The sequence below is a fragment of the Anser brachyrhynchus genome (genome assembly GCF_964034855.1).
Source record: "Anser brachyrhynchus genome assembly, chromosome: 3".
NCBI lineage: Eukaryota > Metazoa > Chordata > Aves > Anseriformes > Anatidae > Anser > Anser brachyrhynchus.
The window spans coordinates 77510815-77532415 of record NC_137696.1 but is presented as its reverse complement, the minus strand read 5'-3'; the positions used below and the strand labels follow the sequence as shown (position 1 = coordinate 77532415).

At 48.8% G+C, this 21601-nt stretch overlaps 1 protein-coding gene across 2 annotated transcripts in view; it reads left to right on the top strand.

Moving 5' to 3' along the window:
- Window positions 1-21601, top strand: part of FOXO3 (forkhead box O3) — a 91399-nt gene that overhangs the window by 47913 nt on the left and 21885 nt on the right. The window contains exon 1 of one of the 2 annotated variants that reach the window (XM_080586908.1): window positions 1-21601. This exon is cut by the window's left edge and continues 18796 nt beyond it. The exons of the other annotated variant lie outside the window; for it this stretch is intronic. Within the exon in view, the coding sequence (XP_080443034.1) occupies window positions 21599-21601 (3 nt within the window). The 5' untranslated portion in view covers window positions 1-21598. 2 annotated transcript variants of the gene reach the window in all.

The window sequence follows — 21601 nt, the reverse complement described above, 5'->3', positions numbered from 1 at the left end:
CTTCGCTTGGTTGTCTTATTCAAAACAGTGTGAATTCTAGCTTCCAAGGCAAGCCCATACTACTTCTAAAGGTGCTAAGTAGCATTCGTGTTTTCACATAGAGAAACAAACTTGTAATGGATTGCAAAGGATTCTCTCTGCAGAGCCCCAAGAAGAATTTGCAGCCCTGTGACTGCTTTGTGCAAGAAGGGGTGCCCACTACTACGCTTGGTGTGTTAGCATGTTTCGCTAATCTGCTTCGTTTATGCAAGACGTTCACGTGTCAGGTAATGTTTAATACCAGGTTTTCTGGCGCTGTGGGGGAAGAGACCCACTTTAGCCAGAGTCATTCACTGGGGTTAGCTGGGTGTGCATTTTAAGCAGGATGTCCAGACAGAAGAGTTGGTGTTGGCAGTCACTGGGGAGCAGATTCCAGAGACTTTCTTTATGGAAGAGTCACAGCCCTTCAATAACTGGGCATCGAAAAATGCTTACTACTGTATCTCACAGGCTAGAAGCCCCACAAACCGTGTTCCTCCACTTTCTCATGTGCTCTTCTGAGAAGTTGCAAGCGATGAGGAGGTTTTGTGGGAAGACAGTGGGGGTGGATGGGCTTCCCACCCTGCTTCTTGCATGGGCAACAGCTCCCATCAGCTTCTTCCCAGAGGCTGTGACAGTTTTTGAATGCTTTATTCTATACTCTTGCTTCCAGTGCTCATCACAGTACTAGAAAACTTAAATGTGTCCTCTTGCAGCCTTTAATTATGTGATAAAAGCCATGTCTATTTTAAAGCCTATTCTTTTTCTGGACAGTATGACCTGTGGATGGCATTCTCTTGTAAAGGAATAGGACTTCATGTTTGCTTGTGCTGTCTTTGCCCTATTCTCTACCATACTTTTTTTCACTTCAGAATGGCTCTCTGTGATTGTAATTGCAGTAAGTACATTTGATAATACAGAAGTGACCTATTTTGAGCACAGTTCAGCTGATTCTGCAGTTGCCTGCAGGGTTTACTAGTGATGTTCGTCAGTTGCTCCCGGGCTCACAAAAGCCCAGTAGGATAAGTATGGCCAGCATGACACGCAGGAGGCCAGGAAGGTTCACGGTGGTGGAGGAGGATGGACCATACAGGTGTGAATGGGCTGAACGGAGTGCTTTAAGGGAGGGTGGAAGCCTCCAGAGCAGATTGGGAGGACCAAAACAGGCCTCATTAATAGCCGTTGGTGGTCCTTTGTACAAGTCGGTTAATGCCCCAGTGACATGGCCAGACATTGTGCCAAATACTGTGCTCAACAGTGAATGTGTGGTACTGCTAGCATCTGAGGAATGTGCTCAAGTATAAAAAATTAGATGGCCTGGGACCCATGACCGTAAGCACTGTTTGCAGCACGAGGCCTGGTAGCCACAGAATAGAAAGGTTCTTAAATATGGCTTTTTTTTTTCTTTTTTTTTTCCTGAGTTGTGTCCCAAACCAGAGATGAAATAATGGCAGAATTTGCTTTCTTAGAAGCTGCAGTCAGCTCCGTGCTCGTGAAGATTGAGGACGCAGTTCCTCAGACTAGAGGCTGGGTATAGATTTATGTCTGTAGTGCTTGCCCTTTTTTTTCTTTAAATCTCACATAAGACACTGTGAAGTACTTCCTCACTCTTCACTGGGAAGCACTTTAACACCTATCTTTCATCTAAACGTGACTTAAAATGTGAAAGTTAGCATTACTGATTTCAAACAAGATGAATCCAGGTATGTCTATCACAACGTGGATCTTTAAATTTTACGGTTCTTTGAGTGCAGCCTTTGGGAAGATTAACAAGTCAAATTCAGTAAGACAAAATACGTAGAGAAGCCAAGTTCATGCCACTGTTTAGGGACAGATTATTAAAGATTGCCACTAAAGGTTTTAGAAGATAAGCACATTACACAGTGATACGGCATATCCAGCAATTAGTGCTAATCATATACTGCTTCAATTTGTAGTGAGGCTGGACATGTGCGAATGGTTTTCTTCAGATGAAAATTCAAATGTTAAAAATAAGTTAGTATAATCTGTACTCGCATATCACAGTCTGGGTGTATTATAGGGAGTTAAAAATAACTGAGTTTTTAAACTCTGTAGTGAGAAGTTAACATCTTGGCTTTAAAAAAAAAAAAGAAGAAACACAAGGGAAAAAAACAGATTCAAGAAGTGTAAAGGGCCTTGTTTACAAAAATACGTAGACATGTAATTAAGTTCATCTTTCTTCAGAAAAGCAGGCAAGCACCTGCTTAAATCTAAATGTGCTTAAGTAGTGTTTACTTCAAGAAACACTTAAGCATGTTTGAAGTTAATCATACACACAAAATATCCTCCCGAATAAAGACTTGCATACACACAAAGGGAGAAAGGTGCTTCACAACTTAAGTATGATTATAGGTGTACACCGTGGTTCTGATTTTAGAACCTGAAGGAAGTTGGTGCACAGATCTAATTGAAATTCAATGAGTCTGCAGCATCTAATTGTCTGAGGTCCCTCTGAAAGCCTCGACCTCTTTTAAATGCTAACAAATGAGCAAGGTGCTGGCTCCTCCAAACTGATTTTGCAGTAGCGCACCAACACCGTGCTGCGTGTTTCTCCCCAGATGCTCGGCGTGAGAACGTGTTTCTCCAGTGTTGCCAAATACTGGTGCTGCTTTCAAGATTTTCGTGAACTGAAAAAAGAAAAAAAGACATCAGAATCCCAGCATGTTTACAAACTTTAGTACGTATTGCTTAGGGAGAACTGGAGAAGTTAAAGAGGGGAAAAAAATAGACAATTCTTCTTCAGTGCTCTGAAGTTACTTGGGAATGTAGGAGCCCTTTAGAAGCCAGCATGGTCTGGATGAGATTTTTAGTTGATATGTGCCTGACCAGAAGAGAACAGGGAAGACTTGAGCGGTGGCTTGTGTTAGCTCTCAGGGCAGTGGGACCAAAACAGGAGGCACGTTACCCAGCACAGCACAGCTCTCACGTGGGGTCTGCAGAGGCAGGCGTGCAGCGGTGCTAATCCCAACTTGCAGGTTGCTCCCATCGAGGAGTCTTGCATAACGGGGCCTTCGGGATCTCTGAGACGGCCTTTGTTTTTGTTATTAAAGACGACTGGCAGCAATATGCCCTTCTAAAGTTTGCATACTTCTCCATTCGCTCTTCCACTTGCACGTAGACAAATAGAGCCCAGCTCGCGCAGCAGCCTGTCACATGCAATTTGTATTCTTTGTTTGAGAAGCAGCTCATAGACAAAACCCGTTTGCTTCTCCCTTTTGTTGCATTAAGCTATTACCGAGGGGATTTCAGAGGCACAAATGAGTTAGGCACCTGATTTCTGCTGACTTGAGTAGGAATCAAGGCACCTGCCACTGCCTCTGGTGACCGAAAATCTCCCCACAGGCTTTGGCTCGTTGAAAGCTTCTTCATTTCATTTGGAAAAGGATGAATAAGCAGCACGTGCTCTTTGGGGGTGATGGCCTTGTCTTGTTAGAGCTCTTAGCATGCACACTACATGAAATAAAGCCGTAAATGCTAGGGCAGCTTTGCCACGGTTTTTCTGCAGTCACGTACCTCCGTCGCAGCGAGCGGGGCAGGCGGCCAGGGCTTTCTGCTGGGCTGCCTGTTGCTTTCTTTTGTTAGACGTGGTGGAAGCGTGTCGCGGGGCTGGCTGGCCGCGGGAGCCTGCGGAGAGACGGGCACACACAGGGCTTTGCACTGGGGTTTCCGAAGGCACCTTGTACCCATGTTCTGCACCTGTGTGGTGGCTGCTCCTTGTGATCACTACCCGAGCCTCAGACCTTTTCCACTTTGTCTCCTGTAACATCAAAGTGCGATTTCTCAGTGACTTTTTGGTTAACGGGGTTTTAACCCTGGTTGTTATATTTTCTTGGATGGGGTGTGGACTGTCCAGATGCAGAAGGAGTTTGCAAGTGCTGGAGAAATACAGTGGCGCAGGTAATAGCAGTCTCTGCATAGCTAGTAGGTTTCAAAAGCTCATACCAAAGACTGTTTTTAAACAGGGAAGCACTTTGAAGGAAACTGAAAGCGTTTCGCATGGTGCAATCTGCACGTCCTATCTCAGATCTTTTCCTGTCTCTTTATACTAGCCAATCCTTGCTAGGGTATAAGCACCATAAAAACTTAATTTTCCCTAGATGCTGTTATGTTTAAATCGGGGCAAGTTAAAACGTTTAATAATTTAAAATTGCGCATGCAGCCTAATTGAGTTTCTGTTTTGCTCTCTGCGGCTGAGTTTCCAGCCCCGGCGCTTACGGCTGCCCTGGCGCAGCGGGGCACGCTCTGCCCTTGCTCTGCCCCCACCGCTGTCACACACACAGGTCCGGAGGAAAGACCGGGATCTGTTGTGCTATTTATTTATTTTTAACTAGCTGCTTATTTTCTGAGCTGCAGGTTCGGGTCTCCCAGCGCTAAGGCAGAGGTTAATCGTTGCCGCGTCGATCGCCGCGGCACAGCCGCTCCTGCACCTGAGTCCCCCGGGAGCAGCGCCGAGAGCAGCGGCTGCTGCCCCGTTTGCTTTCGCGTGACACCCACAGAGTTCGTCTGTTTCACTGCTTGCTTGCGTGCACTTCTTGAACAATGTATGCTGTGTGCATTGTTCGTTTTTCTGGCTGTCACTCAAGCAGAAAGCCAACTTTTTGCACTTTAAGCCCAAAGCGATAGAAGTATGCTCTCTGTATTCATAATTAGACTCAGTAATGAGTTAACCCATTTGATACCTCTTGTGAAGTAGGCTCGGTGGAAGGGGAAGGATTGAAAAATTGTTGTAGTTTAGGCACGTGCTGAAATTTAAGTACTTCTACTTTGATGGGTGATGCATAGAAATTCTGGGCAGTAAGAAATACAGGGGAACTCGCAGTGAAATCTTGAGCAGTCATTAGTGTGGATGATTTTGATACATAGATTAATGTGCAACAAATAATACATGTTCTGGTTTTTGAGCCAAGGCTGTAATTCAGCTAAGAGGCTTGTACATAGTACAAATGAAGGGAGCATCAAAATTGGCTCCCTTCTCTTTTATTTGTACAGCTTTTTTCTAACCTTTCCTCCAGTTCTTTATTGGGCTCTCTAAGAAAGAAACACATAAAAGGCTGGTGGGTATAACCTGTGATTTTCGTGTCATTCTACTTATTTATATCGGACTTCTTTTCACCACTTCTACATCTTCAGTGGAAAGGGGCTTGGCAGCAGCACTGTGAGTCCTAGGAAAGGTGCTGCCATTCTTCAGTTGGCAGGGCGAGGGAATACTGCAAAGTGTATTACAGGCATGTAATATCCCTCATTACAATCACGAGTGTGAGGATATTAATGTTGTGACATGTGAATTACTATTTTGCCATGCCAGTCACTGCAAGGATCCTCTGTTGCACTAACTGTAGGGGGCAGCATATAGGGTTGAGACAATAAATTATCAGGGAAAAAATAAAGCGGGTTGCAAGTGTTTCCCATAACATACTGTTTGTTTTCACCACCGATCCAGGCTGACTCTTTCTGGTGAAAGGCCAGCCACCTACACCTTGAGGACTCTGTTGCCAAGCTTGGTAGTTCTGACAGAAACAGCACAGTAACGCTGATTTTGGTTTCTTTTGGGAGGAAAGTGCAGCGCGAAGGCCCTTCACCGGGATCGCTAATGACAGGGCGCAATAGCCTCACCGCTGCCTTATTAGCGCGATATTAAGAACGTGCTCCGTGGAGTCTCCCTCAATAGCACTGCCAGCTCTCCATATGCAGCAGGAGCAAGGCCTCCATTAGGACCTTGACTCACCGGGTGGTGGGGTGAAGCTCACACCTCGTCCGCTGGTGGAGGTTCACCCTGGAGGGAAGGCGGGCGGCGTTGGCCCCGCCAGCCCAGCCCCGAGGGCTGTGCCTGGGCCGGACGGCTTCGTTTTGTGGATAGGACAGGAGACATAGCCTGATCCTGTGGGTGGGGATCAGAGCCGGAGGCTGCCCAAGGGGCGTACTGGAGGAGTTCACCGGGCTGTGCTGGTGGGGTGCTGCCTGTCCCCATCCCACAGGCTGTCTCTGCCATCTCTGTGCCCAGCTAATGCCATTAATGTGGGATTTGCCCCTTGTGGTCCCATGGTCTGACCCACACGTATATCCTCTGGGGATGTGGCAGTGTCTCCTCATAGCGCCCGCCCCGTCACGGCCTTCACGCTTAGGCCCCGGCCAGCATGGCGTGGACACGGCTGGGCGCCTGCGTTGTGGTTCGCCTGCCTGCTTGTGTCCTCTTGGCTCTGGCCTCTAATCCCAGCTTGAAATTTCAAATATTGACCAAGTTAATTCTTGACTGCTTAAAGCTGCAGAAACCGGGCTCCGATAAGGCTGTGTTTAATGAGGATATTGGTGGTAAAGAGCTTTGTTGGCTAGACAGAGCTTTGCCTTGCTGAGCTGTGCTGTGGTGGGCGAGGAAGAGGAGCTCCCTCTGCATGGGCAGCATGGCAGCAGGTAGGAAAACTGGGGGGCAATGCCTCTTTCTCCCCCCCCCAAGAGTTAGCCCACAGAGCCTCTTCACACAGCAGCTGCGAGCAGCACGAGCAGCCAGAGTAAACGTACTGTTGCGGAGAGCCTTAACTCTTCAACAAATGCCAAAAATAAAAGCAGCTTACCTTACTTTTTCCACCTTACATAGCAGTTTCCAACCACATCAAGTGAAACGTCTAGGTGGGTGTATAGTGTTTATCATCACTGAGTAATACATGTTACATTAACTGGGACGTGTGTTTTGTTCCTGGCTACTGGTTTTAAAATGGTTTTAGTGAGGGCAGGAAAAATGATTTAAGCTAGATTGTCACTTTACAGATAGGAAGGTGTTCCTGTTTTGGGGAGGAGAGCTAGGAAAGTAAGTAATACCTTTATTTAAAAATATAATCCTTCCACTGCAGTTGTAAATAGGCTTCAAAACAGACAGTGGACATACGTACAGAATCCAGTGGTGCAGGTCTGCTTCTGTAAGAGATGCTGTTAGAGTGGTTTTCTGCTCACATTCATCTGCAGCAGTTGTGTCTTCCAGGATTTGAAAATTGTTTACGTAGCTGACAGCAAAATTTTCTATCCAAAGCAACAAAAAATTGCAAACAGAAGCTGTACAATCTTCCCCCACACTATCTCTTGTGTTTGCTATTGCAAGCCTCTTCCCTGTGAGAGGTGCCGTGAAGGTGGGAGCTACCCCAGCTGAGAAGGAGGGCACATGGGATGCAGGCTGTGGCAGAGCATCCTTACCCAGGGTGGCACTGGGGGGAGCAAGAAGGTCTGGAGACCACTGAGGGGACAGCACAAATGATGTTGCTGGTGCAGCGATGCTTTGCAAATGAAGAGGCTTCTGTCCACTCCGTAAAATCAGGGTGAGGTGAAGACTGAGTCTACTGTTTTTTTCTGGGCTCTGAAAGTTAGAAATGTACTGAATATAGACCCAGAGGATACACAGGAGCTGGGGTGAGGGGAGTGCTGCTGCATCTGGAGATGCTGGACAAAGGAAACCTTGTTACCTTGCGGCGCTTTAGCCTTTGATGCATTCGTTTCAGTCACAAGATGTTCAAGTTTAACCAGGGGTTGGCAGACAGACGGACCATGAGGCAGTTCACAGAGTGAGTCAGTCTAGGCGAGAGTGGAGAGTCATCCACATAAAGGTAACCTATTAAAACATTTTCACAGAAAGTTGTGCTTTTTTATTTATTTATTTTTCTTCCTCTCCAGGTTTTCATGTTTTTGTAGTAAAATCTTGGGTTTTCATTCATGTTAGTTTTCCAGTTGATGCATCGCTTCCTGCCTGCTTTGCCACCCAGTCGCATCTCCCCCTCCTCAGAAGAGAGATGGGGGCATTTTGTTTGCCTGACCCCCCGGCCATTCTTGACGGTCAGATAACCTCGCCTTTTTGAGGAGCTGTCAGGCAGAAGTACAGTCAGCATAAAAATTGCAGCAATGTCTCTGTATTTCTTCACCACTTCCCCGCTCCCCGTCTCCAGCTGCAGCAGCTGTACTTCCTTTTGTCGAGTCCCAGACACCCTTTTGCCTCTTTGAGGACTGAAAAGCAGCTGTAAATTTAAGGAACGCAGTTGGCTGCCCGTGGCTCGGTGTGGCCCTCTTTCTGTAGTCAGGCAGACTCTTCAGGAACAACTGTTTACTTGCCTTTCTTTCTAGAAAGTTGTGGCCTTCGGGCTGCATCACATGGTGGTGTTTTTCTTTCTAAATGAAGAGGGGAGAAAAGAAGTCTGCTTGTTTATGCCAGATTTTCTCAGATGGAGACAAATAGGAAACTTTCTGCTCTAAACTAGGGTAGAGACATGTCTTTGATTGAGGTTTATCGGTTTGTTATCTTGTCATTTGATGCCCGTTTAATTACTGTAGAAGCGCCACAGTGAGGAGCTAGTGATTTTTTTCAGAAGTAAGAGAAACAAAAAAGAAGGATTAATAGTTTACTATCTAAGGCTAAAATCGCAGGTATCCAGTGCTTCATCTGTTTCATTGGAAGAGAAACCTTTATTCTTTGAGACAAGTCATTTACAGGAGAAAGGTGAGAAAAAAGTCTGTTGGTTTCTGTTGGTTCAGGCCAATAACCCTGTGTCTCTTCCCCTACCTCCCTGCTTGCCTGCACTCCCCCTCGTTTGGGGCATAAGTGCTGTGCCTCCGGTCACTTCAATAAAAATATTGTGGTCTTGAGACAAATTTCCGCTTTTCCATACGCTGTTATTATCATTTGGTTTATTTCTCTGGGGCTCTGATGATGATGAGAACAGCTTGCACAGTGCTTGCAGTCTTAGCGACAGAAAGGGAGAACCCAAAGGAAAAAAAAAATAACTGGGAGGAAGAGGAGAAAATCTTCGCAGTCTAACTTCAGGTGCCTCTGCTGCATGTGAGCAGAGAGGGAATTGTGGTCTTGGGTGCTCTGAAATAAGCCTCACGTTTAGGACAAGCTGGGGGCACGGGGAGCCTCAACTGCCAGCTTTGGCATCTGGGATGCCCGAAATTGGGCAGCATGGCTCATCCCGCTCTCCATCCCTCTCTTCCTTGCCCTCTCTGCCAGCATGGCGCTCCTCTCCTGTAGGGGATGGAGAGGGTGTACGCCCCAGTGCTGGGCTGTTTACTGTAGGGCTCTGTGGGGCTGGTTTAATAGCAAAGTAGTTTTGAAAACAACCAGGCAGGCAAGACGGTGGCTGCTGGTAAAATGACTCTGGGAAGATGCCTCAGGGGGGATTAAGATACAATGCCTGAGCTATTAACTGGGAAGATCCTACCTCCTCAGCTCCAGTTTGTTTTGCCAGTGCTGAGAAGGAACAGATCAAAGGCACTATAAACAGTTAAAAAATCTCTCCAGGCAGAAAGGAGGCAGTTGTTTGGGAGCTGCTCGCTGGGAGCAGACACCTGCCCGCCAGTCTGCAGGAATCTCAGCTTCTCAGCAGCTCCCGGAACATGTGGTGGTGCGGGACCGGGCGAGGAAAGATATATGTCCCTTATTGCACTGGGTTTGGAAAACATTATGCTGCCTCCCTTCTGGTAGTGGTAAACCTTGTGGAAGCTGTTTCATGATGCTGCTGGCAGCCGACAGGCCCCGGGGACCCCGAGTGCTGCCCTATGGGGTCCCTGAGCCCTGCAGGCACTTTCGGAGAGGGACAAGGGATGCAGCTGTGCCAGGGAGCCTGAGCATCACTGCTCACCGTGTTGGCGTGAGCTGCCCCGGCACACCCCAGGGCAAGCCACAAATCCCTGCTGGGCAGGAGGGTGCTCAGGGGCTCGGCAGGTAACCCTGCCTTCCTTCCAGCCCCAGCCCCAGAGCGGCATCCTTGGCAGGAGGCGGCTACGGCCATGGATAGCGGTGTAGCCCTCAGCTCGAGGCCCGTAGCTCCAGGGGGGCTGGGCATGCTGAACAGTCAGTCTCCTTTGCAATCCATCGTGTCTTCTCTGAGGGTTTCAAAAATCTGCTTTTCCAGTAAACAAGAGGCTCAGTCCTTCCCCTCGCACTTCCTTGCCCAGCCCACTCCAGAAAAAGGAGCCGCTCAGCCTCGCTGGCAGCCAGCCTCTCATAAATCTCGGGCGGCTGGATGGCTGGTGATTTATGGCCCACCTCTCCCACCAAATACTTCCCAATACTCGTGCTACTCGACGGCCTGCCTTTTGGCCTTCTGACAGGCCGTCGAGTAGCACGAGTAATGGGAAGCCGTCCATTCTCCCCTTCCTTTCCTTTTACCAAAGTATTTTTCCCACGCATAAAAAGCCTCAGTGTAGATGTATCGGAGAAGTCCATCTCCTCTGTGCCAGGTACAGTTCTCCCCTCATGACCCTGACTTCTCCACAGCAGGACCGGGACACGGCGTCACGGAGAAACCTGCAGCTGAACCTGCTGGAGGCGTGACGTGAGGCAGCAGCCTCTGAATTTTGGAGGCGTAAGCTCTGTCCTTTCCTGGCTCTTTCCTGCCACATGTCACTTCTTGCCGTCAAGTTGTTTGTTCGGCTGGACGGTGGCATCCTCTGGCTTGTGCTATCTCTGCGGGCCCATATGGTCCTGCTGATAGCGCGCCCCGCCTCAGAGTCGGGGGTGGCGGCGGCCTGCGCAGGAAGAAGCGGGCTGCGGGCGCTGCGAGCGAGGCTCTGCACAACCCGTCTGCCTGGGGGAACCACCAGCCGGGTCTTATCGGCCACGGCCCGCCGCAGCGAGGTGTAGAAATCGAATTAGCAGGCGAGTCGATAGCCGACGTCAGCGCGGAGCTGCGCGCTCGGGGCGAGGCGATAATCCAGGGCCCCTCGCGGGTGGCGGTCCTCGTGTCGGTTGTGAGATCTGCCGTGGAAAGGGAAACCTGACAGTGCACTTCTGCTTCCGTCTCGCTTTTCCCCCGCCTTTCCTTCATGCTCAAAACGTTGTTCTCGCTGTCATTTGGGGCGAGCGGAGCGGAGTCTGTCCTTGCTATGTAAGCAGAGAAAGCTTTGCCCTGTTATTTTACAAAACGCGTTGTTGTGACACACCACCCGGTTCCTCGCATCACTCAGTACTTCATTAGTCTGTCACCGTACGAGCATATTAAATGACAAGCTAAAAAAACACAGGACGGCACAACGGTCCATTAAAATTCATAGAGGATATCAAATATTCAAAGTAAAGGCTGCAAAAAGCAGCAGCTTGCTGTAAATACCCATACCTGTGGTTGCACAAACGGAGCGAAGAACCGCTGTGCGCCTGGGAATCCCGGCGGCTGGCTGCTTCCAGCGAGCTGCTGCCGTCCCCACACGTCCCCTTCACAACCTCGAGCCTGCCGTGTGAGCCTCTTTTCCCAAGCACACGCCGCAGCTAACCCGAAATCGGAGGCAGGATCAGTTGCTGCAGAGCTCTCGGTGACGTGGAATTAACAAGACAAGATGCTGTTCATATCTTTTGTCGGTGTGAAGGCAACGTACCTTGCGCTTAGTGTTTTGGAGTTGTTTGTTTTTGCTCGTACTGCTTTCCCTGGAGCATTTATGGCACATGTCGTGATATCCTGTGATAGTTCTTACCCATCCTCGTAACTACAAACTTGTATGAGCAGAGAGAGACAGGGCTCCCCACACTTCCACCAGTTCTTCCCATAGCAAATCCCAAATTCAGCGCCAGCTGCGTCTCGCCTTTCGAAGAATATCTAGCCCTAAATCCAGAAACTTAAGGCAGTGAGGAACCCACCCACCTTAAAGCGTGTTTTTCACATGATCAGTTACCTTTATTGCTACCTGCACATGTTACTTCGGCTGTGGTTTTAGCTCCCAAGTATTTGGGCCTTGCTAATCCTTTGCTAGAAGGACAGTCCCTGTCCTCCTCTACCCCAGTCTGTAATAGATAAGTTTTTCGAGGCTTTTATCTCCGGCATTTCTAAAAATAATTTCTTCTTGGAATTCAGTCGAACATGAGGAAAGCGAGGTGCTAATCAGACGATGTCGTACCGAAGCCCTGCACTGCGTCCCGCCGGCTGTCAGTACTAGCAACTGTTGCTACGTACCGCGCGGAAGGTGATACCCCGGCCTCTCCCCGGGGCCCGAAAGCTCCCGTTTCAGCGCTCGCCGGGCCTCCGATACCTGCTGACGTGTGTCCCAGGCTTCTCGTCGCAGCTTTACATGTTGGGACAGCCGTGAAAGCACTCGCATCGCGTCCTGCAGGATGCTGAATTTCTCTGTTCATTTTTTCCTCGCTCTCCTCGCAAAGCACTGGTAGGGGTGTCACGCATCCGCTGTGCGCTTTTTATTTCACCCCGTGCAAAAATGATGGTGCGTGCTCAGGAAAGGGTAGATCCCCCTCCTGATGAGCATGTGACAGCTGTTAATAAAAGAGTTAGGCTTTGTGTTACCACCTCTGCTCTTCTGCAAGGCAGAGCCCCAGGTCTGCAAAGACCTTTCCAAGTGCTCCTCTGGTGTCACGCCGACCTCTCTTGCTCCGTCCCGGGGGCCTAGGAGCCGTCCTGTCCCCATTTAGCGCCGCTGCGTGCTGCTCCGGCCCTGCCAGCTGGCTCCTGCCCCAGCAGGGACGGAGCAGCAGGAGCTGGGCTGCCCCGCTCCCTGCTTTGTCCCGAGCTGACCCCCACCCACCGGGGTCTCGTGGTGCCGGGAGCGGGACGAGAGCGGCGTGCTCAGCGCGCCGGGTCGTGCCAGAGCGCCTTGGCAGCCGTCCCCTGGTCTGTGTGCGTGCAAAGCGGATTACTCGCAGCCTTTGTCTTCGTTTTGCTACACTTGTAAGCGGAACGCACGAGCCCCGGCTTCGTCTTTTGAGGCGGTGGATCGCCGGCAGCCGGAGATACGATCCTGTTGCTGTACAATGCCTCCTTTTTCTGTCAAGGCGTGTGGTTGCAAACAGTAAGGTATCAGGTTCTAGCGCTGTCCTAATCCTGGAGCAGAGCGGGGAAGGAGAGGGGGCAAGGCAGAAGAAAGCATGCCGTGCTGCCCAAAGCCACGCCACCAGTTTGAGGCACTGTTATTCCCAGGGACTGCTTTCCAAGCTTGTCTACCATCTCAAAATACAGCAGCAAGCCAGAGCTAAGTGACACGTACGTGCACGTAAATAGTGGAGTAAGTAAGTTTTGCCTTTCACCAAGTAAAAAAATAAAAATAAATAAAAAAAAATTCTGGATGTGAAAAGGAGTGGAGGAAAAAAAGGGCAGAGTACCAAACTGCGGCTCATTCAAAGCAGCTTGGGAAAATATCTTGAGGTAGCCTTTCCTGAAAGCCTTTGAAATTCAAACCATGGACTCTTGCCTCCTGGCGCACAGACCGATTCCTCCTCCTGGAAGACTGTGACTAACAGTTGCCCTTTCTTTCCCTCTTTTCAATACCCTTGAATCACAGAGCTTGCAATTCTGCTTCCCTTGGTTCAGGTCTGAAGCCTTAAGGACCGTGTCAAGGCAGCGAAGGGAACAGCGTGTACTGGATGCAGGGGCAGGCAGAGGGAGGACGTTGCCCTATCTTCAGGCCCTCATTCTGCAAATGTTGTCTCTTGCAGAGCCCTGCAGACGTCAGGCAGGTTTGGGAAGCTGGGCACCAGCACCCGTGGCCTTCCCAGGGGCTCCCTGGTGGCGTGGGACTGTTCCCTGCGTGCCAAGTGCCTTGTGGGCTCCCCTGCACCGTGCCTCTGTCTGACCAGGAGGCAGTGGCCTGGTGGAGATGGCAGCTGCTGCAGATGCAGGGAAATGCCAGTCCCCCATCTGCTCCCTCCCACTTCCTTCCCCGATGTCAGCGGGGACGTTTGTCCGGCTGAAACCTTACATGTCTGCCACTAAAGGAGCACACCGAAAGGCTGTGCTGCCGCCCCGTCTCTCCCTGCTTATCCCTGTGTCGTGGGAGGAAAAAGCCTCGATGGAGATGGGTTGTCCAGGGTCATCCTTTTGTACCTGTGGTGACGGCAACAATTCATAGCCGAAGCATTTGATTTGTTAACCTTATAAAAGGAAGCTATTAAATACTGTATTTAGCTCCTCAGGGGAAGCAGCCTAGTTTCTTGTTCATTTTCCTTTTCTCATCCCTGTTTTAACATTAGTGACTCAGCTGTCACTCCGCTTCCGAAGGACCGCTGGGGTTATAACTGCGGTTGGACAGCACCGGGAACCCATTTCTGCTGAAAACAATTAATATGGTCTATTTTCACCTCAAAGAGAGCCTGATAGAAAACTGCTAGAAGGTTTTCATTAACTTTTGCAAGCTCTGAAACTTGCCTATGGAAGAAATTGGAAACGTGTACGTGTATGTGTGTCCTTTTGTTTTTCCTTTCCCATAAGGCAAAGTCTGGCAAAGATGTGTGCATATCCCCATAAGCATTTGCCACTCACTGCTCCTTTCTTTTCTGTCCTCATCTGCTCAGCTGCGACTCGAAGGTACTTGTTTCTTAGGTACCTTTATTATGAAAATGATACCTGGCGTGCTTAGGAGGCCTGGCATTCTTGAGCTGTGAATAACGTGAACAGAGTCATAGAGCAAATAGCGATGAACAACGGCACCGTCATTCTTAGCATTGTCCTTTAAAATCCACCCATGTCTTGGCCACGTAGGTGTTAAAAAAGGATTTATTTTCAAGCAATGAAGCTCCACTAACATAACTCACTAACATAACTCACTGTATTCCTGATATAGGCTGGCCATGGTACATGTACCCACCCATCCCACCCAGGTCTGGGACCAGTTTTGTTGGGAAGCAGACATCAGTTTACCTGTCTGGTGCTGAAAGAGAGCCCGTATCTGTAGGCAGTGAGGGATCACCTCGGAGAGCAGACAGCTTCTGCAACCCTAAGAAGCACAGATTTTGATTCAGCAAGATGATACTTTTATTTTTCCAGAGCAGGGGACAGTGTCTGCAAAGTGCCACAGTCTCAGGGTACTGAAAGATTGCCTTGATGCTTGTCCTGAAGGCTGGTTTGTGCTAGCAAATAAAACCAAAGCCACTTGATTTTATATCCTGTAGCATTTTTATTGAATTAAGACTTCTTGGTCCACCTGTAAAGTTTCAGATGCAAGCATCTCATACGTGTGCAGCCCTTCCCACCATGGGAGTCAAATAGACTGCAAGCTGCAGGGTAGGTATTTCATGTCCTAGTGCATCGTGAAGACCTCAACCATGCAAAAGGGGTCTTGAAATCCATTGCCCTTGTGGCTCCACGGCTGCCTCTGAAAAATGACCCAGTCTGGAGCGATACAAACTCAAAGGCCCCAGCGTGGCCGAGCGTTGGCTTCAGGATGTGTGACTCATGGGCACAGGTTCAAATTGGGAACATGAAAGGGCTCCACTCATCCTTCTGCTATTTGGGCTCTGCTGTCGGGGTGGGGTGCTAAGAAAGCACGGGGAGGTGCCGAGTGCTCGGACACGGCCTCGCTGTATGCTCGACATTTAGCACCTGTGACTGGGATCATAGCATTGGCAGTGATGGTAGCTTCCCGGATTAGGTAAATAGCTTAAAAAAAAAAGAGAGAGATTTTCATACCTGTGCATTTACCTCAATTCTGAGGTTTCTGGGATGGTGCTGATGCCAGTTACGTGTGAAACAGGAATGTCCTGCTTGCTGTAGCAAAGGACTGATTCATTGGCAGCATAATAGGTGTCATCTTCCCTTTTGTCAGCTCCTGAGGTGTATTTTGCCCCTGCAATGAACAGAAAGTAAATTAAAAAAAATCCAGTAAAACCAGTAACGTGCAAGTCATCTGAGTGTGCCGAGGTCTGGTTCAAACGGAGTTAGGTTAGGCTGAGATGAACCTGAAAGGGTGGAAGGAGAGCTTGGCGTGAGCCAGGACAAGCTCCCGGGATGCTGCCGTGCCCTGCGAGGCACAGGAAGGGACCTTCCCAAAGCAGACACAGCGCCATATCACAGTCACCCAGGCTGGGGGAGGCAAATCAACTTTTAAGGTTGTAGAAAGCTTTTTTTCTGTAGGAAATAAAAGAAAAATCAAATCCTGGGAGAACGCAGGCAGGGCACCGCAGCATGGTAGGCCGAGCCCTGTGCCTCTGCTGAGTTTTTGGCAGGGCAGTTTTGGGGGCTGTTTTTCCCTGCCCCGATGCGATGCTCCCATAGAAGTGAGGTTACAGAAGAGGCTGAGGAAGGGCTGCTGATGTGAACCTGCGTTGCTGCTGGTGGTGTAAAACTGGTGAGAAGATGGATATTTTTGTCCATCCATTTCATCTGGCATAGCATGAGCTTCGTTTGTATTTGCAGAAAGCAAAGTCTGTGTGATTTTTCAATATATTCCTAAGTGTTCAAGGTATGTTCCCCAACACTGAGGGAAAAGCTAGGAAACCATAAGAAACAGAGAAGGAAAAGGCTAGGGGGGACTTGTATTCTCTAGCATATACCCGGGATGAAACAAGAACCCACGTCAGAACCCATCAAAAGGAAAACTGATGACTTGCTACTTTCCAAAAGCATTAATATTTCATAGCTACCATTATGTTCTGAAGAGCGCACGGGTCATATGTTTGTTGGTAGCACCACGGCTGCCCGGTGAAAGAGAAGATACCCGTTCTTCAGGCTGCTCTGTTCCCTCATCCTAATTTGCATCCCATCCTTTCGCCACGGTAGGATGCTGACTCTGGGTTTTGGGAGGTGCAGCGCTGCCCTGTCGCCCAGCCTGGTGTCCCCAAGGGCTGGTGCCCCAAAAGCCAGAGCCAGACCCTTGGGCAGGCGCCCTCAGGCTCATCCCTTACACCCCTCGTGCCCAGGGGTGCGGAGCAGGAGCCCAGGTCCCTTCCCCGTGCCAGCTGCCGGCTGAAGTGCATCGTATTTTAAAATGCACTTACTTGTTTTTAATCAGATAATATCTACTGGTTCGATAATAAACTAATTACGTGCTTAAAATAGCGCGGGAGAGGGGTCCTGTTTCAGATTAGTCACATAATAGAGATGCCCAGGGCTGTTCTGGAGGTTGCTTGAAGGCTTTTTCTTGCGAGAAGGCCTCGTGTGCCTGCGCCAGCTTTTGAAGGGCTTACTCAGGCCTGGTCAAACTTGGTCGGCCGACAGCGTATCAGATCCGTTCCTCTAATCAGTCACATGTTAGCCAGAACTGTCACCAGATTCGCAATTTAATAGGTGCAGCTCAACACTTCCAATTAATGCAGCCCGTGTACTTAGCGATCTGTCATTTCAGAGCTGTGTCACTTCGGAGCTGGCACTTGGCAGAGCCCCCTGCAAGACAGCGCTGCGCCTTGGTAAGGCAGAAGCCTTTTGCAACACACCCCGAGTTCAGTTGCATTTCCCAGGCTGAGCAAGTGTAAAAAAAAAAAATCAACACATAACTGCAAAAACTTCTAAAACAAATCACAGAATTGTGGAAGGGCTGAGGTGAGAAGGGACCTCTGGAGGCCATCTGGTCCAACCCCTGCTCAAGAAGGGACACCCAGAGCTGCTTGCCCAGGACCATGTCCAGAGGGCTTTTGAAGATGTCCAAGAAGCCTCTCTGAGCAACCTGTGCTCCTTCACTCCATCACCCATACAGCAAAGTGCTTGCTGGTGTTCAGAGGGACCCTCTGTCTTCCACTTTGTGCCCAACACCTCTGGTCCTGGGACTGGGCACCACTGAATGTGTATAAATACAGATTTATAATAGGTGATTCAGCATCGACAGGCTTTTGTGTGATCTTCCATGGGAAGCTGCTATTTTTAGTGAATTATTATAAGCAGTAGCATCACTCACATTTATTTATAAAGGCATGAAAGAACACCCATACATGTTTCTAAATAGTCGCTGTATAGTAACGGCCATATGCTGAGAGTGAGCAGAAACAGAGCCTCGGCACCCTGGTTTCCACAACGCTGCGTGGGGGTTTTGCTGGGATCTTTGCATCTAAGAAACAAAAAGCAGAGGGAAAAGTTCTTTTTCTAGTTAAGAAAAACAAACCCAAAGGCTTCAGGGTGGAAGCCTGCCTTGCAGTGAAATTGCATCGTTTTCATTGAGGTCTCACTCAGTGACCACTGAGATTTGTGAGGACTCTCCCGTTAGCTTCAGCAGCTTCTGGATTGGGTGCATGATGAAAACAGGAGCTATTTTTATGAAAGATACCACGTGGATGATATTCGGGTTGATGGGGTGTGTGTGCTTGCACATCTCCTGGGGCTCCTGGTGGAACAGAGGAGGAGAAACGCATTGGTTCCCTACCAGAGGTGCTCTACAAATAGAGGGTGGTGCCATTTCCAGAGTCAACACACAGAAACACTTGAAATGCTGGGGTTCTCCATTAAAAAAAAATAGAGAAGAAAAAAGTTATCTGCTGGTGGCACTGCTCCTGAACAGAGACTGTAACTCTTTCAGTGTGGCTCTGCAAAGACCCTGCTGTGTGTGTCCATCATGGCTTTTTTTATGCAACCCCTTGTATTTAAGGTCCCTCAAAAAACAGTAAGTGGCGACATTTTTTGGTTTTACCGATTGTGTTTGTGTGGCAGTCAAGCCCGCACTGATGTGCCTTGGGATTTTCACGAATTCAGCACCTTGCAAAATCAATGTCTGAAAGTAAATTCCTGCTCTTAATTAAGTTCAACCCTTTGATTGAAATTAATTGCGTTCTTTAATTTTGTGCAGACACGGTACAAAGCAGGTGGAAAGGGATGAAAAAGGAGGCTCTTGACAAGGTGCCTTTAGCAACTCCTGATGCTGCTGTGTGATTCTGGAGCCTAAATCCCATTTTAATACAGAAAAGCATCAGCTCCGCATACGGAGGCAAGCACTTATATTATTACCAGCTTTTATTTTTACAGCGTAGGTGTCTTCTGGCACGGGGAGCTGTTGCTGAGTGCCCAGGCGAAGGGGGGACACAGCCGTGGGCTGGGTTGCAGGAAGGGGATGTTCTCCCCAGCCTTCCAGGAATGAAAACAGCTGGGCAGGAGGTTTCTCAGGCAGCTTCTAAACGTATAAAAAAATACATATACACACTGCACGGCCATTGCCGTTGCTCTTTATGAAGTTGGTTACACTTTTTATCCTCAGACCGTGTTCCTTCTCTGCAGCTGCACAAGTTAAACTACCGGCATTTCCCTCGCTCTGTTTCCCTTCTCCCAACACACAGTGGAAAAAAATAAACTGCAACCAGCGTGCTCTGCTCACAGCAAAACAAATGTTATTTATTAGAGTCCTCCTGTGGTCAGTAGACGTCTGACTGTAAAATAACTGGAGATTTTTCTGCTAACTGGAAGTGTGATGCTCTGAGACAATTTCCAGGCAGCGTATATTTTCAGCTGAGCTTTATTTACGTCAGCGTAGTGATTTGCAATATCAGTGTTTGCAAAGAGTGAGGCAGCAGTTGTTTTAATTAGACCTTTTTTTTTTTTTTTGGAAAAGCTTTTAATTACGCTGTGACTAAGTTCCCTCAGCTCCACATTTCGAGATGCCTTTCCCTTAGGAAGGGAGGGCACCCACCTCCTCTGGGGGCACGTATCCTGCCCTTGTGTAAGGGAGCAGCCCCGGGGCACGAGGTGTGCATCTCAGGGTTTGTTTTCCCTCCTCTAATCAAGTTCTCCCGTCGTAATTTGGCATAGTGCTGAGTCCTTAGTTTGGGACCGGTGGAGATACATGCCCTGCTCCTCTGTGGTTGGTTGTCAGAAAAGATCTCTCTTTTTTTGTGTAATTTGCTTACTACTGTATTTTCCCCTGAAACTTTCATAATTTAGGGAGACTACAACAAACCAAAAATAGGTGATTTTTGGTTTTGTATGGAAAAAATACAGGCAATTAAAAAGATGTAAAACATGGCTGGGCAGATACTGTTGGAGGACTTTCCTTATGTTTTAATTCTTGCTTTTTCTGTTCCTCCAGAGCACCTTCACTGCTTTATTACATTTTTTTTCCTGGTTTGCAAAAACTTAAGGGAAAGATGAGTTCTGAGACCCAGTGTGCTGGGGATGTTTAAGCTACTTGAGAAGAGCAGCACTGCAGCCTTGCACTACTGTGTGGCTACCATACCACCTCATACGGTGAAGTTAGAGCATTAAATATGTTAATAAAGTGTAAAATAAAGTATAGTTCTCCCAAGTGAGCATTAGCAGCAGTTACGGGCCTGCAGATCGTGTTTGTTTTTCTCTCATCATTTCCCAGTATCCCAATTGTTAAAATAAACCGCTGCTTTTGATTTGTAGTAGCAACTTTACGGTTTAGGAGCCTGTATCTGAAATAATGAATTAAATTCTCATTGCAAAACACTGAAATGAAAACAGAGCAGTGTGTAACTTGGACCCGGCAGTCACCAGCTGCACCTCATCTTGCTAATCTTCAGCCTTTTTTTTTTTTTTTTTTGGGCCTTTAAGAGTTAAGTTACACAACTCTCTTTATTTTTAAAGTGAGTGGATTCCTTGTTGCGTTGTTGAGAATGATAAATTGATACCACATGTTGCTCCCAGACAAAAAAGACTCTGTGTTGCAGTGGAAGCACTTGCAGCTGGTGTCTGAGTTAATGGACGGGCTCCACAAGGTAAACACAGTTTGGAAGAGGCTGAAGCAGACACGGGCAGGAGGAGCAGGGGGGAGATTTTCTCCGTCTTAAAGGCTCGAGCATTTGCTGCTTTGGCTCGGCCAGGGCTGCGTGTTGAAATAACGCATGGCCTAAGCTTTTCCGGGAGGCTCATTTATATGTTTGCACCAAATCAGGTATACAGCGCGATGGAAATGTTTGAGTGTCCTCTCTGGGAGCTTATCCGTCCGCACTCGTACCAAAATACCAAGAGGGATGTGTAATTAGGACATGCTAGCTGATTTCATTTATTTTCCTGAGCAAAAATGTGGCTGATTCCCTCAAGGAGCATTAATAAAATTGGGAGCAGCAGATCAGCACTGACCCTGGTCAACATTGGCTCCCCATGTGGCCCTGGGTTTTGGAGAAGTACTGTCACCCCGTGTGTTGCTGCTCAGGGTGCTCAGCTCCGATTTGTTGCTAGTGAGACCCCGTATGCTAGCTGGCTACCCCCTGGCCTGCTGTTTCGCAAAACCAGGCAGGTTTATATGAAAACCCAAGGGGTGTGAGGTGTATGGTGAAGAGAAGTGCCTAGCAAAGGGGTCAGGGAAGATCACCCCCCCTGATGCCACCACCGAGCTTTCCTCATCCCGGGGGCTGCCTTTGGGAAGCCTTATATCCCACGGCCTCTCAGCACAGACAGGCAGGGAGGTCAAGGGAGGGCCCCGCCGTGCCTAACTCTGTCAGGGCTGAGTGCCAGCCCTTCCTCCGCCATTTTCCCTGGTGGCGCCATCACTTGGCCTCGCAACGCCTTCTGCTGACGCCTTCCTCTTCAGCTCTGCGTGGGTCTGCTCCACCCCACCCTGCTGCCATCCTGGTCCTCTCCTTCCCTCTCTCCACCTTCCATGCTCAGCTTCCTTCCTCCCCAGCAGGGTCACTTCACCTGCCCATCTCCTCACAGCCTTTCCCCCACCTGATGTCTGTCAGGGGCACATAATACTCCTCACAGATGTATGTATTTTAATTTAACGAAAGCGTGCAGTAGCCTCTCGGCAGCTGGCAGCCGAGCAAAGCGGCCTTGTTTTCCTGCGGCGCTGTACCATTCTCCCCTCGCACCACATCTGCCCTGCCTCGTGGGCTCCTCTCTGCTGGGTCTTCCTGGCCTTCAGGGCCAAAAACTTTTCTTGCAGGACTACTTCAAGAGGGATTGGGACCCAGCTGGGCCAGGCACAGTGCCATATG